An 18922-nucleotide genomic window follows, 5' to 3' on the forward strand; every position below is an offset into this window, starting at 1 on the left:
ACAGGATGGGAGGAGTTTGTGGTCAGCGACCACGGACGTTACAAGAACCAAGCTCAGTACGTAAATACAGCACCAGAACCAAGCTCAGTACATATATACAGCACCAGAGCTAACCTCAGTACATATATACAACACCAGAACCAAGCTCAGTACATATATATACAGCCCCAGAACCAAGCTCAATACATATATACAGCAACAGAACAAATACAGCTCAATTTAGTGCAACCCCTGCCATATAGGTTTGTACAGCGTAAAACTACAGCTCCCAGCATGGCCCGAACAATGGTAAGGATATGCTGGGAGTTGCTATTTCACAAAAAAAATCATATCATAATCAAACTACCCATCATCTTGCGGCAGATCATACAGTGACTACATTACTGATTAGAGCCAGAATTTACATTTACATTAAGTGACTGACCGGGGATGTCTCAGATTCTAGTTATTTTTCTCTTTTCTTCTCCATCCGGTCCAGACCTCTATGATGAATTCTCCTGGCCACAACCCATTTCTGCAGTTTTTCGCTCAGATGTCTTCAGCTGCTCACTTTTAAAACATTTCTGCACCTATAAACGAAGATAAAATTCTCAACACCCCTAAATATAATAGCGCCATACAATGCACCTCTAATTATAATAGCGCCATACACTGTGTCCCTGATTATAATAGTACCATACAATGTGTCCCACACACACACACCGTGCCCACTGTAGATAGTGCCCCCATAGCCCCCTGTAGATAGTGACTCCCATAGCGCCTCTGTAGATAGTCCCCTACATAGAAGCCCCTGTAGATAGTGCCCCACATATAGCCCCCTGTAGATAGTGCCCACATTTGGACTCCAGAGTTGCAAGGCAATAATGCTAACCACTGTGCCAGCATGCTGCCCTACATATAGATCCCCCTATAGATAGTGCTCCACATATAGCTTCCCCCTGTATATAGTGTCCCACATATAGCCCATCCCTTTAGACAGTGCCCTACATATAGCCCCCCTGTAGATAGTGCCCCACAGGTAACCCTCCTCTTTATATAGTGTCCCACATATAGCCCATCCCTGTAGATAGTGCCCTACAAATAACTCCCCCTATAGATAGTGTTCCACATATAGCCCACCCCTGTATATAGTGTCCCACATATAGCCCACCCCTGTAGATAATGCCCTACATATAGCTCGCCCTCTATATAGTACTCCACATCCCCACATATAGACCCCTCTGTAGCTGTATATACAATGGTGCTCACAGTTTTATTAGAAAAAAATAAAATTTACATAGTCACATGATCCCGTTCCCGCGCCGTCCGGTGGCAATGCAGACCTGCTCTCTTCTGAGCAGGTCTGCTGGGGCTGAACGCCGCAAGTGGTGCGATGACATCATTGAGCCACTAGCGTAGTTGAAAGGCGCTGATTGGCAGGGCAGAATGACTTGCCCCATCAATCAGCGCCTTTCAACAATCGAAGCAGCGCAATGACGTCATCGTGCCGCTAGCATCGTTGAAAGGCGCTGATTGGCGGGGCAAGTCATTTTGCCATGGCAATCAGCGTCATTGTTAGGCGCTGAATGGTTGGGCATAGAACGTGCCTGGCCATTCAGCGCTAATGCATGTATTTGTATCTGCGTGCTATAGACGCATGTACAATTAGTGCAAGAGGGTGTGGCGGCGGCTGGTTTCAGTGGCGCCGCCGCCCCCTCAGAGAGGCAGCAGCAGCCTATAATATTCATTTGTATCTACGTCCAGAAGACGCAGATACAAGTGAATGTGGCTGTCGCTAGCACCGGAGCCCATGCTGCCTGGCCCATAAATGTTAGAGGCCGGGAGTGGCGCGGGTGTAGTGATGTTGCTACCGCTGTAGCAGACATAATGGTTGCTAGCGGTGCCACCAGGCATGGGGGGGCTATGCCTGCTACAGCGGTAGTTACCCCACTTCCTTGTAATTTTTTTTCAAAAACTTTTATTATTTGCAAAGTTGTGCACATTTTTCTAAATATACTAATGTGGCTATACTTGCCAAATGGGAGGTTACTCTTTCTTTTCACTCTGGGTGGTGTAATGTTTTCTGTATGACTCTGTCCAATCAGCGTCATACAGTTCTCCTTTTCGCAGCCCAGCAACACAGTGTGATCATATAGTATACAGCTTCGATTCCCGACAGTGTTTTCATCTGCTGATACCTTTGTTGCTGATACCGGTTGTTTCACAGCAAGAACTGCGATCCTGGTGCCATATGAAAGTTTAGAATCATCTTTCATATGCTACCAGAACCGCTGTTCTAGGTGGTCCACAGCCTGAAATATGGCTAATTGAAGTGATCCCCGTCCCTCCAGCCTCAGTCTCTCACACTGTGTGAAGCAGCTTCATGCGGATAGGACAGCGTCAGAGGCTGTGAGGTAGCTCCACCTCAGAAGAATGCTGCTGTTGACACCCATTTGTCTAGTATAGCCTTGTTTGCATATTTAGAAAAAACTCATAAAAATAAATAAACTTTTTGGGACACAATTTTCACTAGCATTATCAGTCGTACAGCGCATATTAGATTAGCTTAGGCATTAATAAATTAGTGACAGATCCTCTTTAACCTTGAATAGGGGACCATCTTTTGACCTTTACCCTGACTTCTATTAGGTGGAACTGATATGATATGGATGTTCTTAGCGGATTTCACTCTTTTTAATGTAGATTTGTTCAAATCTCATCCAGATGGCTTGTACTGCAATCTGCTTCGGATTTTCAGTGCACAATCTGCAGCATTTTTTCCAGATGTGCAGGTGGCCTAAAGTTGTATTTTTAATTCCAATTCCCACCCACAGAATAACAGGTGAAGGTGAAAAGAGGGTCACAAATGGCAGGTTGAAGAGTCATAGTTGATGCTTATAGTCATTCATGTTAAATGATTGTGAATACTATGAATTGATAATTTGTAATGTGTAAACAAACATTCATTGTAAATATTCAGATTATCAGACTCTTTGGGACTTCAAGCTAACCATTCTGTCTGTTGTGGAAAAACTTTGCAAGGAGTGGCCTGGACTTTTCTACTATATTCGATCACCATGTAGGACTGTTGGATGTCCTGATGAGTTTGAGTGGCCAGACATGGAAGGGACAGGATCTATCTACGATATGTATGTACTGATACAATATGGCCTTCCTTGGCCAAACTCATTCTTAAAGGGGTTGTCTGGTCTAGGATACCTATTTTCCGATAACCTATTAGAGGCAAAGGCAGTATTTCTAAAGTGAAGTTATCAAGTGCGTTGGTGCCCACAACGAAGACAGCAAAATGCTCTCTATAACTTTGCCAACCTTCTACATAAATGACATCATGCGCTATGACATTGGGTGGTTTTGGGGTTAGTGATATCATAATCCTGGTGGCCTAGATTGGTTTAGCGGTAATACCTAATACATCTAGTGGTCTAAGGTAAAGAAGGGATATTGATATACATTATACATGGAGGTATGGGTTATTATCTAAAATCCCTGGATGTCTATGGTGCTTAACCATTTATTGTAATTATATTATTAAATAATATTATTATATTTTTTAAGTTGGTGCATGGTTAACCCCCTCCTGCAATTGGGCGTCACTACACCGCGTTCCAAATTATTATGCAAATGTTATTTATCGCTGATTTTCCTAAATAGTCTATGCAAATAACAGTCAGTATAATCTTCAAGCCATCAACCGTTGGAGTATACTGCAAATTTTATTAAACAAATCTCCTAATGATAACAGATTTTTTTTTAGAAGTAAAAAACTCAAAATGCACTGTTTCAAATTATTATGCACAACAAAGATCAAAACATTTTAAAGGTTGTAAAGAGAACTAAAATGGTAATTTGTTGAATTTGCAGCATCAGGAGGTCATATTTACAGAAATCAAAAGCTCTTTCAATCAAAAAATCTTAACAGGCCAAGTCACATGTTAACATAGGACCCCTTCTCTGATATCACCTTCACAATTCTTGCATCCATTGAATTTGTGAGTATTTGGACAGGTTCTGCTTGAATATCTTTGCAGGATGTCAGAATAACCTCCCAGAGCTTCTGATTTGATGTGAACTGCCTCCCACCCTCATAGATATTTTGCTTGAGGATGCTCCAAAGGTTCTCAATAGGGTTGAGGTTTAGGGGAACATGGGGGCCACACCATGAGTTTCTCTCCTTTTATGCCCATAGCAGCCAAAGACACAGAGGTATTCTTTGCAGCATGAGATGGTGCATTGTCATGCATGAAGATAATTTTTCTACGGAAGGCACGGTTCTTCTTTTTGTACCACGGAAGAAAGTGGTCAGTCATAAACTCAACGTACTTTGCAGAGGTCATTTTCACACCGTCAGGGACCCTAAAGGGGCCTACCAGCTCTCTCCGCATGATTCCAGCCCAAAACATGATTCTGCCACCTCCTTGCTGACGTCGCAGCCTTGTTGGGACATGGTGGCCATTCACCAACCATACACTACTCCATCCATCTGGACCATCCAAGGTTGCACGGCACTCATCAGTAAACAACACGGTTTGAAAATTAGTCTTTATGTATTTCTGAGCCCACTGCAACCGTTTCTGCTTGTGAGCATTGTTTAGGGGTGGCCGAATAATAGCTTTATGCACACTTGCAAACCTCTGGAGGATCCTACACCTTGAGGTTCGCGGGACTCCAGAGGCACCAGCGGCTTCAAATACCTGTTTGCTGCTTTGCAATGGCATTTTAGCAGCTGCTCTCCTAATCCTATTAATTTGTCTTTCAGAAACCTTCCTCATTATGCCTTTATCTGAACAAACCCGTCTGTGCTCTGAATCAGCCACAAATCTTTTCACAGTACGATGATCATGCTTAAGTTTTCTTGAAATATCCAATGTTTTAATACCTTGTCCAAGGTATTGCACTATTTCACGCTTTTCGGCAGCAGAGAGATCCTTTTTCTTTCCCATATTACTTGAAACCTGTGGCCTGCTTAATAATGTGGAACGTCCTTCTTAAGTAGTTTTCCTTTGATTGGGCACACCTGGCAAACTAATTATCACAGGTGTCTGAGATTGATTACAATGATCCAAAGAGCCCTTAGGCTGGGTTCACACGACCTATTTTCAGGCGTAAACGAGGCGTATTATGCCTCGATGTACACCTGAAAATACGGCTCCAATACGTCGGCAAACATCTGCCCATTCATTTGAATGGGTTTGCCGACGTACTGTGCCGACGACCTGTAATTTACGCGTCTTCGTTTGACAGCTGTTAAAAGACGACGCGTAAAATTACAGCCTCGTCAAAAGAAGTGCAGGACACTTCTTGGGACATTTTTGGAGCTGTTTTCTCATAGACTCTATTGAAAACAGCTCCAAAAACGGCCAAAAAAACGGCGCAGAAACGGAGCGAAAAACGCTGCGAAATACGTGAGTTGCTCAAAAAACGTCTGAAAATACGGAGCTATTTTCAAGGGAAAACAGACCCTGATTTTCAGACGTTTTTTGAGCAACTCGCGTTTTTCGCGGCGTTTTTCGCGCCGTTTTCGCTGCGTTTTTTACGTCCGTTTTTGGAGCTGTTTTCATTGGAGTCTATGAGAAAACGGCTCCAAAAACGTCCAAAGAAGTCTCCTGCACTTCTTTGACGAGGCAGTCATTTTACGCGTCGTCATTTGACAGCTGTCAAACGACGACGCGTAAATTACAGGTCGTCTGCACAGTACGTCGGCAAACCCATTCAAATGAATGGGCAGATGTTTGCCGACGTATTGTAGCCTTATTTTCAGACGTAAAACGAGGCATAATACGCCTCGTTTACGTCTGAAAATAGGTCGTGTGAACCCAGCCTTAGGGTATGTTCACACGGCGGGGGTCCGTAACGGCTGAAATTACGGGGATGTTTCAGCCTGAAAACATCCCCGTAATTTCAGCCGTACCAGCATGTGCAGGCGCTTGAACGCCGCGTCAATTACGGCCGTAATTAGCGCTGCTATTCATTGGAGTCAATGAATAACGGCTCTAATTACGGCCAAAGAAGTGACAGGTCACTTCTTTGACGCGGGCGTCTATTTACGCGCCGTTATTTGACAGCGGCGCGTAAATTTACGCCTCGTGTGAACAGACAAACGTCTGCCCATTGCTTTCAATGGGCAGATGTTTGTCAGCGCTATTGAGGCGCTATTTTCGGCCGTAATTCGGGGCGAAAACGCCCGATTTACGTCCGTAAATAGGCCGTGTGAACATACCCTAAGACACAATACCATTCATGAGTTTAATTGAAAAACGAATAATTAAATGTTTATGACACTTAAATCCAATGTGCATAATAATTTGGAACACGGTATATATATATATATATATATATATATATATATATACACACACACACACACACACACACACACGTTTTTTAAAGTTGTACATAGCCTTTAAACTGTAACTAAACTTTTATCATTTCATAGTGACATGTCAGAAGTTCTCATTGGTGGGGGACCGAGCACTGAGACCCCCACTGATCGCTAAAACGAAACAGCAGAAGTGCTCGGGTGAGCGCTGTGCCGCTTCTTTTATGATCGACTTTCAGCCAAGTGAGCGGTGTACGGACTCATAGACTTTCTATTGAGCCTGTACACTGCTCCAAGTAAAGCCAAACAGAATTGAAGCGCCACATCGCTCACTCGAGCACTTCTGCTGCTTCGTTTTAGCAACTAGTGGGTGGGTCTCAGAGCTCGGACCCCACTGATCAAAACTTCTGACATGTCAAAAGTTTTTTAGAAAGTTGTTACACTTGAAAGAGAACCTTTCACCTGCCCATAAATGTGCATTTGAATGCAGCATGTAATAGGCAGGGCTGCACAAACTCTGGGGCACTTTCCATTTTTTTCCTACCCTCCTTCTTTATTTAGATATCGGTGCCGTAATATTTGGCGTCCCATATGTAAATAACCCCCTGAACTATCAATGGGGCGGTAATTGGCAAGGGGGCATGTAACATCACTGTGACACTGTCCAATCAGCTACGGATAGTTTCAACAGCAAGAGCTGGAGAGAGGAGAGCGTGTGCGCGCGCACGCTCTCACTCTTCAGCTCTCGGCAGGCAAGTACAAGACTGTGTGATCTCTCGCGAGAGATCAGTCTTGTCCTTGTCTGCCGAGAGCTAAAGACTGAGAGCGTGCGCGCACACAGCTCTGATAACATGGAACAGAAGAAGAAGAGTTCACACTCTTCTCCTCTTCTGTTCCGTAGTGGTGGCGGAGCTGCGCGCACACGCTCTCTTCTCTCCAGCTCTTGCTGTGACACTGTCCATAGCTGATTGGACAGTGTCATGGAGATGTTACACGCCCCCTTGCCAATTACCTCCCCATTGACAGTTCAGGGGGTTATTTAAATATCGGGCGCCATATATTACGGCATCGATATCTAAATAGCGAAGGAGGCTAGAATTTTCTGCCCCAGAGTTTGTGCAGCCCTCCCCATTGCATGTTTCACTCAGCTGCACGTGTATGGGGAGGTGAAAGGTTCTCTAGGAAAGGTGTTATTTTTTCATTTTTTTTGTATTTTATATGTTTTACTTTATGGGCCCATTTTTTCTAATTATTTTAATATGTTCCCTAAAGTAACTATTTATTCATATGTTTGTAATTCTCTGAGGGCAGCCATCTTTATTTTTATTTTTCATACTGCTAATTTTTTTTAGCAGTATCCGCTGGATCATTTGGACTACGTCGTAGATTCGTTGGACTGCTTTGCTGATTTAAGCTTTTTTTTTTTTTCTTCAAATAAAATGGTTAAAGTGGATTGTGTGGAAGAGATGTTATTTCAATAAAATATTTTTTTTTCATGTCTGTTTTTTAATACTTCATTACCACCTTAGTAATGGCAGCTGTCTGATTGAGAGCATCCATTACTAAAAAGGGGCTTAGTAATTGGACGGTGGGTAGCGGGGTAATAATAGGGGTTACTGATAGACTTTTTACTGCCTAACACTAAGCACCTTCTTAGTAATGGACGCTCTCAATCAGACAGTAACTACTACTTACTAAGGCCATAATAAAGTATTAAAAAAAACAGACATAAGAAAACATTTTTTTATTGAAATCTAAACTCCCCCATGCAACCCTCTTTTCACAATTTATTTATTTTTTTAAAACTTAGATCATCTAAGTAGTCCAATGAATCTACAACGTAGTCCAAACGGTCCAGCGGAACCTACCAAAAAAAAGTTAGCAGTATAAAAATGTTAAAAAAAAAAAGGTCAAGGAAAAATAATTCCCCTTCATGTAACTCTGCTTCCTGTCAACTGAAAAGTCATCTGCCAGAGGGAAAAAATTTTCCCCATGGCGGAGTACAAGAAAGTCTAATTCCCTGGTCAGGCTTTCTTGTACTCAAGAAACATATTTCCTCCTGGCCAATGATTTTTCCGTTGACCGGTAGCGGAGTTCTTCCGCAGCGGTGTTAGGGGAGCAAACTCGCCAATTGTCCAGTGCCCCCAGAATGGGCCTCTACTCTTGGGCCAGTTCTGTGTGCTTGCCCCGCAGACTAAAATTTGCCAGCCAACCCCTGGCCATTGGTTCCCTGCTCTGCCGTTTGCTCTTGTAGGCCACAGGCTGGCTTAGACCTGAGGCCTACAAGAAATCGGGAGCACGCTGATGACGTCAACTGCCTGGCACGATGACGTCACTGCATCATGCTGTTCACGCCAGGCCACTGAATTCAGTTAAAATTCATAAGTCTATTAAGTAATAAAAAGGGGCATAAAAAAGTGGCATACAAAAGGGGGCATCCTTATTGTGGGGGTATAAAGCAGGCATTTTTACTGAGTGGGGGTATAAAGAGGCAAAATTACTGTGGGGGCATTATTACTGAGTGTGGCAGAAAAAGTGGCATTAGTACTGAATGGGGGCATAAAAGGCCGCATTACTACTGAGTGGAGACATTATTTCTGTGGGGACATAAAGGGGATATTAGTACTGAGTGGGAATTCTATTACTTGATGAGGGCCCTAAAAGTGTCTCTATCACTGAGTAAGGTATAAACGGGACACTAACACTGTGTAGGGGAACAAAAGTAGCACTTTCTGTGTGGGGCCTTTGGGGGAACAAAAAGGTGTGTGTACTATTACTGTGTGGGGCATCCAGTATAGTATGTATAGGAAGTTTGTGTAGTGGTAGGTGAATAGTTAGGGAGTGCGCTAGAAAAGCAAGGAGCCAAAGATATCTTTGTCATATTCTGCAGGACTTAGGAAATCGTGTCCGGGAGAAGTTGTCATTGCGGTCTTGGCTGGATGAAGAAAAGGTGAAAGTGAGTGACTTCAATCTGAGAAGACGTCACCTGTGAGTCACTCAATATAACTATACTGTAATCACTTATATGGTCTGCAGATTTCCTGTGTATAACTGGCATCTACCTTTATATGGTCATTGTATGGTGGTAATATTGGTCTATATATAGTGTCTTTTATTCACTAACAGTATCGTGGGTTTTTTTTCTGACACTGTGTTGTAGTAATATGTGATCTTGGTTTTTTTCAGTATCAGTATGGGGTTATTATTCAGTCACTATGTGGTTATGGTGTAGTGGTATTATTCAGTAACAGCATGGTGGTATTATTCAGTCACTATGTGGTTATGGTGTGGTGGTATTATTCAGTAACAGTATGGGGGGTATTATTCAGTATCAATATGGGGTTATTATTCAGTCACTATTTGGTTATGGTGTGGCAGTATTATTCAGTAACAGTATGAGGGTTTTATTCAGTCACTATGTGGTTTCTGAGAGGCGGTATTATTCAGTAACAGTATGCTGGTATTATTCAGTCACTATGTGGTTATGGTGTGGTGGTATTATTCAGTAACAGTATGGGGGGGGGTATTATTCAGTATCAGTATGGGGTTATTATTCAGTCACTATGTGGTAGTAATATGTTCTCATGGAGTGGAGGTATTATTCATTAACACTATGGTGGTATTATTCAGACACTATTTATTAGGTATTAATTGCGGAAAATCCACAGTATAATACAGTAGCAGCAAAGTAGATGAGATAGAACAAATCTTATCCGCATGCTGCATAAATAGTGAGTGGAAAATCCACTCCGAAATTTACATCCGGTGCAGAGTTTTATTCCGCAGCATGTCAATTGTATTTGCGTAAACACTGCTTATTTGTTGCGGGTTTTCCCCATTGAATTCAATGATCAATGACCCAGTATTAGTCTGAGGCCCGGTGGTTGGGGATCACTGCATTACCACACTAGGGCCACATGTGGGATATTTCTAAAAGCTGCAGAATTTGGCCAATAAGTATTGAGTTGTATTTTTCTGTTAACACTTGATGTGTTATAGAAAAAATGGATTCAAATGGAATTTCTGCAAAAAAAAAAAAGAAATTTGTAAATTTCAGCTCCACTTTGTTTCAATTCGTGTGAAACGCCTACAGGGTTAAAAAACTTTCTAAATGCTGTTTTAAATACTTTGAGGGGTGCAGTTTTTAAAATTGGGTGATTTATGGGGGTATTCTAAAATATAGGCCCTTCCAAGCCACTTTAGAACTTCATTGGACCCTATAAAAATAGCCTTTTGAAATTTTCTTGAAAATGCGAGAAATCGCTGCTAAACTTATAAGCCTTGTATTGTCCTAAAAAAATAAAAGGACGTTCAAAAAATGATGCCAACATAAAGTAGACATATGGGAAATCTTAACTGGTAACTATTTTGTGTGGCATCACTATCTGTCTTACAAGCTTATACATTTAAATTTAGAAAAATGCTAATTATTGCAAATTTTCTCAAAATTTTGGTGTTTTTCACAAATAAGTAATGAATTTATCAACCAAATTTTACCTCTGACATAAAGTACAATTTGTCACGAGAAAACATTCTCAGAATCGCTTGGATAAGTAAAAGCATTCCAAAGTTATTACCACATAAAATGACACGTCAGATTTGAAAAATGGGGCTCTGTCATTTAGTCCAAAAGTGGCTGTGGTGGGAAGGGGTTAATGGCCTACAATTGAACTTTATTTAATAAAAACTTACAGAATTTAGTGGTGGAATAAAGAATTTTAGCCATTAACTGAATTATTTTGCTGATCTGCTCAGAGGGGGTTTTCAATCACTAGGACCCCCCCCCCCATGTGCCTTGCCTATTAGAGAATTCTAAATGAAGAGATGGGAATTACCAAGTTCATGACCCTCATCTATTAGCCATGTGAGCTATAGTATTGTAATAATAATAATAATATTAATGATAATAATAATCTTTATTTATATAGCGCCAACATATTTCGCAGCACTTCAAAATTCAGAGGAAACATCTACAGGCCATGTTCGGTCTGTGAAATATGGAATGTCAGAGGCATTTCCCCGACCAAACACATAGTTATATGGTTGTGTTCAGATGGCACTGGTTTCTTTGGGTGCTCGAGGTAGGGTCCCAACCCGGGTGTAGGTTAAGAATTTGTACTCGGCACACCTTGCTTGTGTTACAAAAATATATATTTTTATTATGGATGCCAGAGGCTGCATGTGCGACGTCGACGTTTCGGTCAGACAGACCTTCGTCGGGCACTGAGCCGTGCTGGGGACTGGACCGGTATAAAATATGATGCGTATATAGCGCTGCTGTGGTCAGTAATCGGCGCCAACACAGAGCGGTAAGCCGCCGATTACTGACCACAGCAGCGCTATATACGCATCATATTTTATACCGGTCCAGTCCCCAGCACGGCTCAGTGCCCGACGAAGGTCTGTCTGACCGAAACGTCGACGTCGCACATGCAGCCTCTGGCATCCATAATAAAAATATATATTTTTGTAACACAAGCAAGGTGTGCCGAGTACAAATTCTTAACAAACACATAGTTATGTATGATTCTAGGAGTCCCTGACTCCCAGAGGGAATACTGTTCCAGATTGTAATCATGTTTTCAGTATGGGATGATAGTCCCGCGGGGAGGCAGTGACTCACAGCATTATGGAAGACTGTGATGTCTTTCATGCACATCTAACCACCCCCTGAACCTAATCAGAAAATTTGCCGAATGTTTACTGGCATTTGGAACTGGGAGATTTTTGGTCTCTGGTGATTGTGTGAAGATCTATGCATGAAGAAATAGGCATAAGTGGTATGTATGAACTCTGCCCATCTTGAACTTTTATCTGTTTGGGTCAGACTTGTGATATGCCGGTATGTCATGGTGCAGGGAGAGAAGTATGGAGTAGGCTCACGCGCTGAGCCCTCTCCATACGCTGCGGGTGTCAGCTGTGTATTATGTGTCCCCTAAGGGCAGTAATAAAAAGTGTAAAAAATAAGTTAAATAAAGTTTTCAGTAGTAAAAAAAAAATAAAAAAATATTAAAAGTAAAAAAAAAAAACATTTTCACAAAAATCAGCCTTCACACCACTCCATTGACAGGAAAATAAAATAGTTATGGCTCATGAAAGGCGGGAAGTGAAAAACGAAAATGAGAAATAAAAAAATGTCTTGGACTTCAAGGGGTTAATCCACAAACATTCCACATGCACAACCGATGCAGCAATTTTTTTTTCTTTTAAGCCACGCCTTTAATCCCACCTAATCTCCGCCCATACACACCCAGTTCAGCCCACACAGTATCATACTCCCATAGTGCCTCCCATGCAGTATAATACCAAATAGCTGCCCCCATAAAGTATAATGCCCCCATTGCTGCCACCATACAGTATAATGCTCCCATAGCTGCCACCATACAGTATAATGCCCCATAACTGCCACCATACAGTATACTGCCCTATAGATGCACCCATACAGTATAAAGCCAACACAGAAACCCCCATACAGTATAATGCCCACACAGCTGCTCCCACACAGTTTAATGCCCACACAGATTCCCAATGCAGTATAATGCCCCATAGGTGCCTCTTGCAGTATAATGCCCCCATACAGTATAATGCCCACACAGATTCCCCCATACAGTATAATGCCCCAATAATGGCCCCATACAGTATAATGCCCCATAACTGCCCCATACAGCTTAATGGCCCCAAACATTATAATGCCGCCATAGCTGCCCCATACAGTATAATGCCCCCTAGCTGCCCCCTAGCTGCCCTTATACATTATAATACCCTCTTAGCGCCCCTAGTGCCATTGCCCTTATAGATAGTGACACATTGCCCATGTAGATAGTGCCCATGTAGATAGCACCACAGTGTCCCCTGTAGATAGTGCCCCTATATAGTGCCACAGTGTCCATGTAGATAGTGCCACACCACCCTTGAAGATAGCGCCAGCCCCTGTAAATAGCGCTTTTGGGACTCCCTTTAGTAGCGGAATCCCCAGCCAGAGCATAGGCTGGGGATTCCGCTCCTAGAGGGAAGCCCTGATGTCACTGTCCATACACCGTGTTTCAAATTATTATGCACATTGGATTTAAGTGTCATAAACATTTAATTATTCATTTTTCAATTAAACTCATGGATGGTATTGCATCTTAGGGCTCTTTGGATCATTGTAATCAATCTCAGACACCTGTGATAATTAGTTTGCCAGGTGTACCCAATAAAAGGAAAACTACTTAAGAAGGACGTTCCACATTATTAAGCAGGCCACGGGTTTCAAGCAATATGGGAAAGAAAAAGGATCTCTCTGCTGTCGAAAAGCGTGAAATAGTGCAATATCTTGGACAAGGTATTAAAACATTGGATATTTCAAGAAAACGTAAGCATGATCATCGTACTGTGAAAAGATTTGTGGCTGATTCAGAGCACAGACGGGTTTGTTCAGATAAAGGCATAATGTGGAAGGTTTCTGCCAGACAAATTAATAGGATTAGGAGAGCAGCTGCTAAAATGCCATTGCAAAGCAGCAAACAGGTATTTGAAGCCGCTGGTGCCTCTGGAGTCCCGCGAACTTCAACGTGTAGGATCCTCCAGAGGTTTGCAAGTGTGCATAAAGCTATTATTCGGCCACCACTAAACAATACTCACAAGCAGAAACGGTTGCAGTGGGCTCAGAAATACATGAAGACTAATTTTCAAACCGTGTTGTTTACTGATGAGTGCCGTGCAACCATGGATGGTCCAGATGGATTGAGTAGTGGATGGTTGGTGAATGGCCACCATGTCCCAACAAGGCTGCGACGTCAGCAAAGAGGTGTTGGGCTGGAATCATGGAGAGAGAGCTGGTAGGCCCCTTTAGGGTCCCCGACGGTGTGAAAATGACCTTTGCAAAGTACGTAGAGTTTATGACTGACCACTTGCTTCCGTGGTACAAAAAGAAAAACCGTGCCTTCTGTAGCAAAATTATCTTCATGCATGACAATGCACCATCTCATGCTGCAAAGAATACCTCTGTGTCATTGGCTGCTATGGGCATAAAAGGAGAGAAACTCATGGTGTGGCCCCCATGTGCCCCTGACCTCAACCCTATTGAGAACCTTTGGAGAATCCTCAAGCAAAATATCTATGAGGGTGGGAGGCAGTTCACATTAAAGCAGAAGATCTGGGAGGCTATTCTGACATCCTGCAAAGATATTCAAGCAGAAACTGTCCAAATACTCACAAATTCAATGGATGCAAGAATTGTGAAGGTGATATCTAAGAAGCGGTCCTATGTTAACCTGTAACTTGGCCTGTTAAGTTTTTTTTGATTGAACGAGCTTTTGATTTCTGTAAATATGACCTCCTGATGCTGCAAATTTAACAAATTATCATTTTAGTTCTCTTTACAACCTTTAAAATGTTTTGATCTCTGTTGTGCATAATAATTTGAAACAGTGCATTTTGAGTTTTTTACTTCTACAAAAAAATCTGTTATTATTAGGAGATTTGTTCAATAAAATTTGCATTATACTCCAACGGTTGATGGCTTGAAGATTATACTGACTGTCATTTGCATAGACTATTTAGGAAAATCAGCGAAAAATAACATTTGCATAATAATTTGGAACGCGGTGTATATGGACAGTGACGTCAGTGACTACTTCTTGAGTGGAATCTCCGTTGCCGACTCTGGCCGGGGATTCCGCTCCAGAAGCAACCCCTGACGTCAATGTCTATATAGGGACAGTGACCTCAAGGGTTTGCTCTAGGATAATCGGCAAAGGGGATTCCGCTCAAGGAGAAGCCACTGACGTCACTGTCCATATATGGACAGTGACGTCAAGGGCTTCCCCGAGCACCGCGCTTAAAGTTGCATTGTGCTCGGGAGTCCTCAGCGAGTGGAGGAGCTCCCTCTGCTCCTCCGCTTTGAACTAATTCTGAAGCGGGGTGCTGATGGTTCCCTGCTTCAGAATTGGGTTCAACTGTATCTGCGTCCTGAGGACGCAGATACTGTTGACAGCGGGACATACCCAGGACATTCAGACACTGCCTGGAATCCGGGACAGTCCCGCTGAATCTGGGACGGTTGGGAGGTATGCATAGTGGCATGTCAGAAGTATTGATCTGTGGGGGTCTGAGCACTGAGACCCCCACAGATCACTAAAACTAAGCAGCTGAAGCACACAGGTGAGTGCTGTGTCGCTTCGTTTAGGATTATCTTTCATTGAAAAGCCGAGTGAGCAGTGTACAGACTTTCTATTGAGCGCATGCTCCGCTCTGAGGAAAGCCGATCAGAAACTAAGCAGTTCAGTGCTCATCCGAGTGCTTCAGTGGCTTTGTTTTGAGATCAGTGGGGGTCTCAGTGCTCGGATCCCCACCAATAAAAACTTCTCACATGTCAAATGTTTTTTAAAAGTTTAGTTACACTTTAAATCTCTAATGCAGAAAACTTTTAAGGTTGCTGCAACAACATTTGGTGCAATGCCAAAGAATCTCCTACTGACCCAACTTAGTCATGATGACTATATACCTGTCCGTCCTTAACCACACCCTCTGGCGCGTTTCACTACGTGTTTCCTCTGGGACTACCCACTGTCACATCTCTAAATGCTAAACAATCACTTTCAATCAGAATTATGACGCTTTATTCTTTTGTGGTGTCATTTGTTAGCTAATTGTTTTTTTTTCTATCTCCAACTATTAGGATAAATGAAGACTTTATGACCTGTGCGACATGTTGTAATACAGTTAATATGGAACTTCTCTTACCAAAAGGTGAACTTGTAGAATTATTATTATAAAAATTGCAGAATGTTACATTGATTTTGCCTGGCAGTGTGGCACACTTTGGGAATATACACCTTAGACAAGCAATAAGGCAATTCTCTAATAAGAATTGCCATAAATATACAGTAAATGCTCTGTTTCGAAAATGGAACTATGTAAAATAACTTTCATTTATTTACTTAAATATTTTCAAAATTACATTTTTAAAGTTTATCTGGCTTCCAATAACTCCACATTGCTGTCAAATTGTTTAGCCCTTAGTCGAATCAACTAACATCACTTACAATAAAAGTCTCTTCTTTTATGACTCTGTTCTTACCGATATTGGAAAAAGAGGCAGCTGCTTTGTCTCTGGCTGAGAGGCAGCCTGCTGCTGCAGAAATCTCCAGACAGTGGTACTGTCTGCAAGCATTTTCTCATGTGAAAACAGATGTGACCATGGCACAACAGGAACCTAATGTCCCTGTTAGATTTCTACAAGCCTGTTTGTTTTCAGAGCGTGCACAAAATATTTCAGGGTAAAAAACATAGATTGTTTTGTTTCTATTTTATTTCTAGGCTTGAAGGGTAACTAAATGATTGACAAACTTCTGACATGTCATAGTGACATTAGAAGTTTTGATTGGTGCGGTCTGAGCACTGAGACCCCCACCAATTGCTAAAACGAAGCGACAGAAGCGCTCATGTGAAGGCTCCGGCGTTTCGTGTCTGTTCGGCTTTTTCCAGGAATCAATGTATCGGAGTACGGGCTTCAGCCATGATTAAGGACGCTCGCAGCGTCTGAAACGCGTAGGCTTTCTATTTACCACTACCACCTTTTTCCCCACACTATCAGGATGTCACGCTGTGCTCTTTATTCCTGATTTTAACTTGCCAAACATACTGGCCCATTAAACTTGGAATTATTTCTTCCATTTTATCGAATTGTCCGTGCTGGATTCAAACCCAATTTTTTACGGGCTCAATAGATTGTCTATGAGCCAGTACTCCGATACATCTGCTTTTCAAAAAAGGCGAACAGAAACTAAGCGGCTGAGCGCTCACACGAGATCTTCTGCCGCTTTGTTTTAGTGATTGGTGGGGGTCTCAGTGCTCAGACCCCCACCAATCAAAACTTTTGACATGTCAATATGACATGTCAGAAGTTTGTCAAATGTTTAGTTACCCTTTAATGTAAATTCTCTTCTAACTGGTCTGAAATGTTGCACAAATGTTGATCTACATTTTAGGTCTTTTATTAACCTAAAATATTAACTTTTCTTCAATATATCTCACTATACACAGCACCAAGCCATACCAAAGATCCTTTTCTGCCACCAACAATTCATGTCACCAACTATGGTGTAGCGTCTATTGTATCACATCAGTAAAATGGAGAGGAAAATGTCATGACATGTGACATCTACAAGGAGGACTTGACTTATATAGTAAAAATTTAAGCAGTTCTAAAGTTTATTGAAATACAACGGCTGAAATGCTATATTTTTATGTAGAAATCTCTGAATCTTCTTGATCTTATGGAAATAAAAGTTCATGGATTATTCCCATCACTCGAAGTTCAGCATTTTTTTCTCTGCTGCTCTTTTCCTTGTTGCCCTGCTGTGCCGGTTTTGTCAGCGGGACTATGCTTTGCACATTCCTAATACTGCTATACAGTAATGTATGCAGCATCAGGAGTATTTATTACTTAGGCAGCGTTTGCATACGGTGTGAAGGCTACAGTAGCATTGAGGGCTACAGTAATGTGATTGGGAGCCTGGGACAGATGCTCTTTTTCAGTGTTCCCAGAAGGGGAGCCAGCAGTGTAGTGGAATGGGAACATTAAAACAGAGCAATGCTCTGTCTCTACAAGGCTCCTGTTACCGGTACTGGACCAAGCAGTATATCACAATCTACTATGTAAAAGTGCATGCAGCGGAGTATTCCATAGGTGCCCATGAGAGACAACCATGATGGAGCTTACTGACGATTAGTGCCCCAGCTTTCCTGCGCCACAGTGTTCCAGTAGCAGGCGGGTTGGCTTGCTGACAAGGGGCATGGTAGTGCTACAACCCAAAAATAGTACTCCATAAGCGGGCACCTGTTTCTGCCTCCATCTGCAGCAGAGGTATTGGTGGCAGTCAACTGCTGTTGTACCTTGTAAAAAAGGATAGATCCGGAGTATATATAAAATATAACTTTTACTGTGTTTTCATTTTAAAAAGATTTTTAGAAAAATATTAACATACACACATGGTGAATTTGTATGCCATATATTCATACATAGTCATTGCATTTCTTCTAACATATATCCAGAATTTTTTTCCGTTTGCTCAGGGGCACTTCCATGGGCAACTAATGAGCACCGACATACGCCAACTTGTTCTTGGGCTGGTAGGAAGAAACCTATTCATTGACGAGCGACATTTTTTGAACCTACCAGTTTCAATGTGTGCGCGCTATATTGATGATATTTTCGTTTTATAGACAGCATCTGTGAAACTTTTAAAAAAATATGTTGGAATTTTAAATCTAAATGAGATCGGTATGAGATTCACTTTTGAGTCTCATCCCAATGCTCTCCTGTTTCTGGATGTCGGGATATCAATAGAGGTAAGTGATAGATTAAAAAAAAGTTACAGAAAACCAACAGCCACGAACAGCCTTCTGAGGCGGGAGAGCTGCCATCCTGGTCCTCTTAAAAGAGGTATACCGAAAGGACAGTATCTCCGCCTCAGAAGGAGCTGCTCTGACATAGAGGAATTTAGAAAAGAAGCAAAAGACTTAGAATCTAGATTCTTAGAGAGGGATTATCCATCCAAAATATTAAAAGAGGCATATAAACATGCTTACTTTCAGAAAAGGGAGGAATTACTAGTTCCC

General features: G+C 42.1%; 1 protein-coding gene across 1 annotated transcript in view; it reads left to right on the forward strand.

Annotated features, from left to right (window-relative positions):
* Positions 1 to 17430, forward strand: part of LOC142660168 (malignant fibrous histiocytoma-amplified sequence 1 homolog) — a 50728-nt gene extending 33298 nt beyond the window's left edge. Inside the window, exons 8-10 of the mRNA XM_075836750.1 lie at positions 2960 to 3128; positions 15978 to 16048; positions 17345 to 17430. Of these exons, the coding sequence (XP_075692865.1) occupies positions 2960 to 3128; positions 15978 to 16048; positions 17345 to 17430 (326 nt within the window). The remainder of the gene's footprint in view (positions 1 to 2959; positions 3129 to 15977; positions 16049 to 17344) is intronic.
* The last annotated feature ends 1492 nt before the right edge of the window (positions 17431 to 18922 follow it).

The sequence above is a fragment of the Rhinoderma darwinii genome, chromosome 9 (assembly GCF_050947455.1).
Source record: "Rhinoderma darwinii isolate aRhiDar2 chromosome 9, aRhiDar2.hap1, whole genome shotgun sequence".
Classification (NCBI taxonomy): Eukaryota; Metazoa; Chordata; class Amphibia; order Anura; family Rhinodermatidae; genus Rhinoderma; species Rhinoderma darwinii.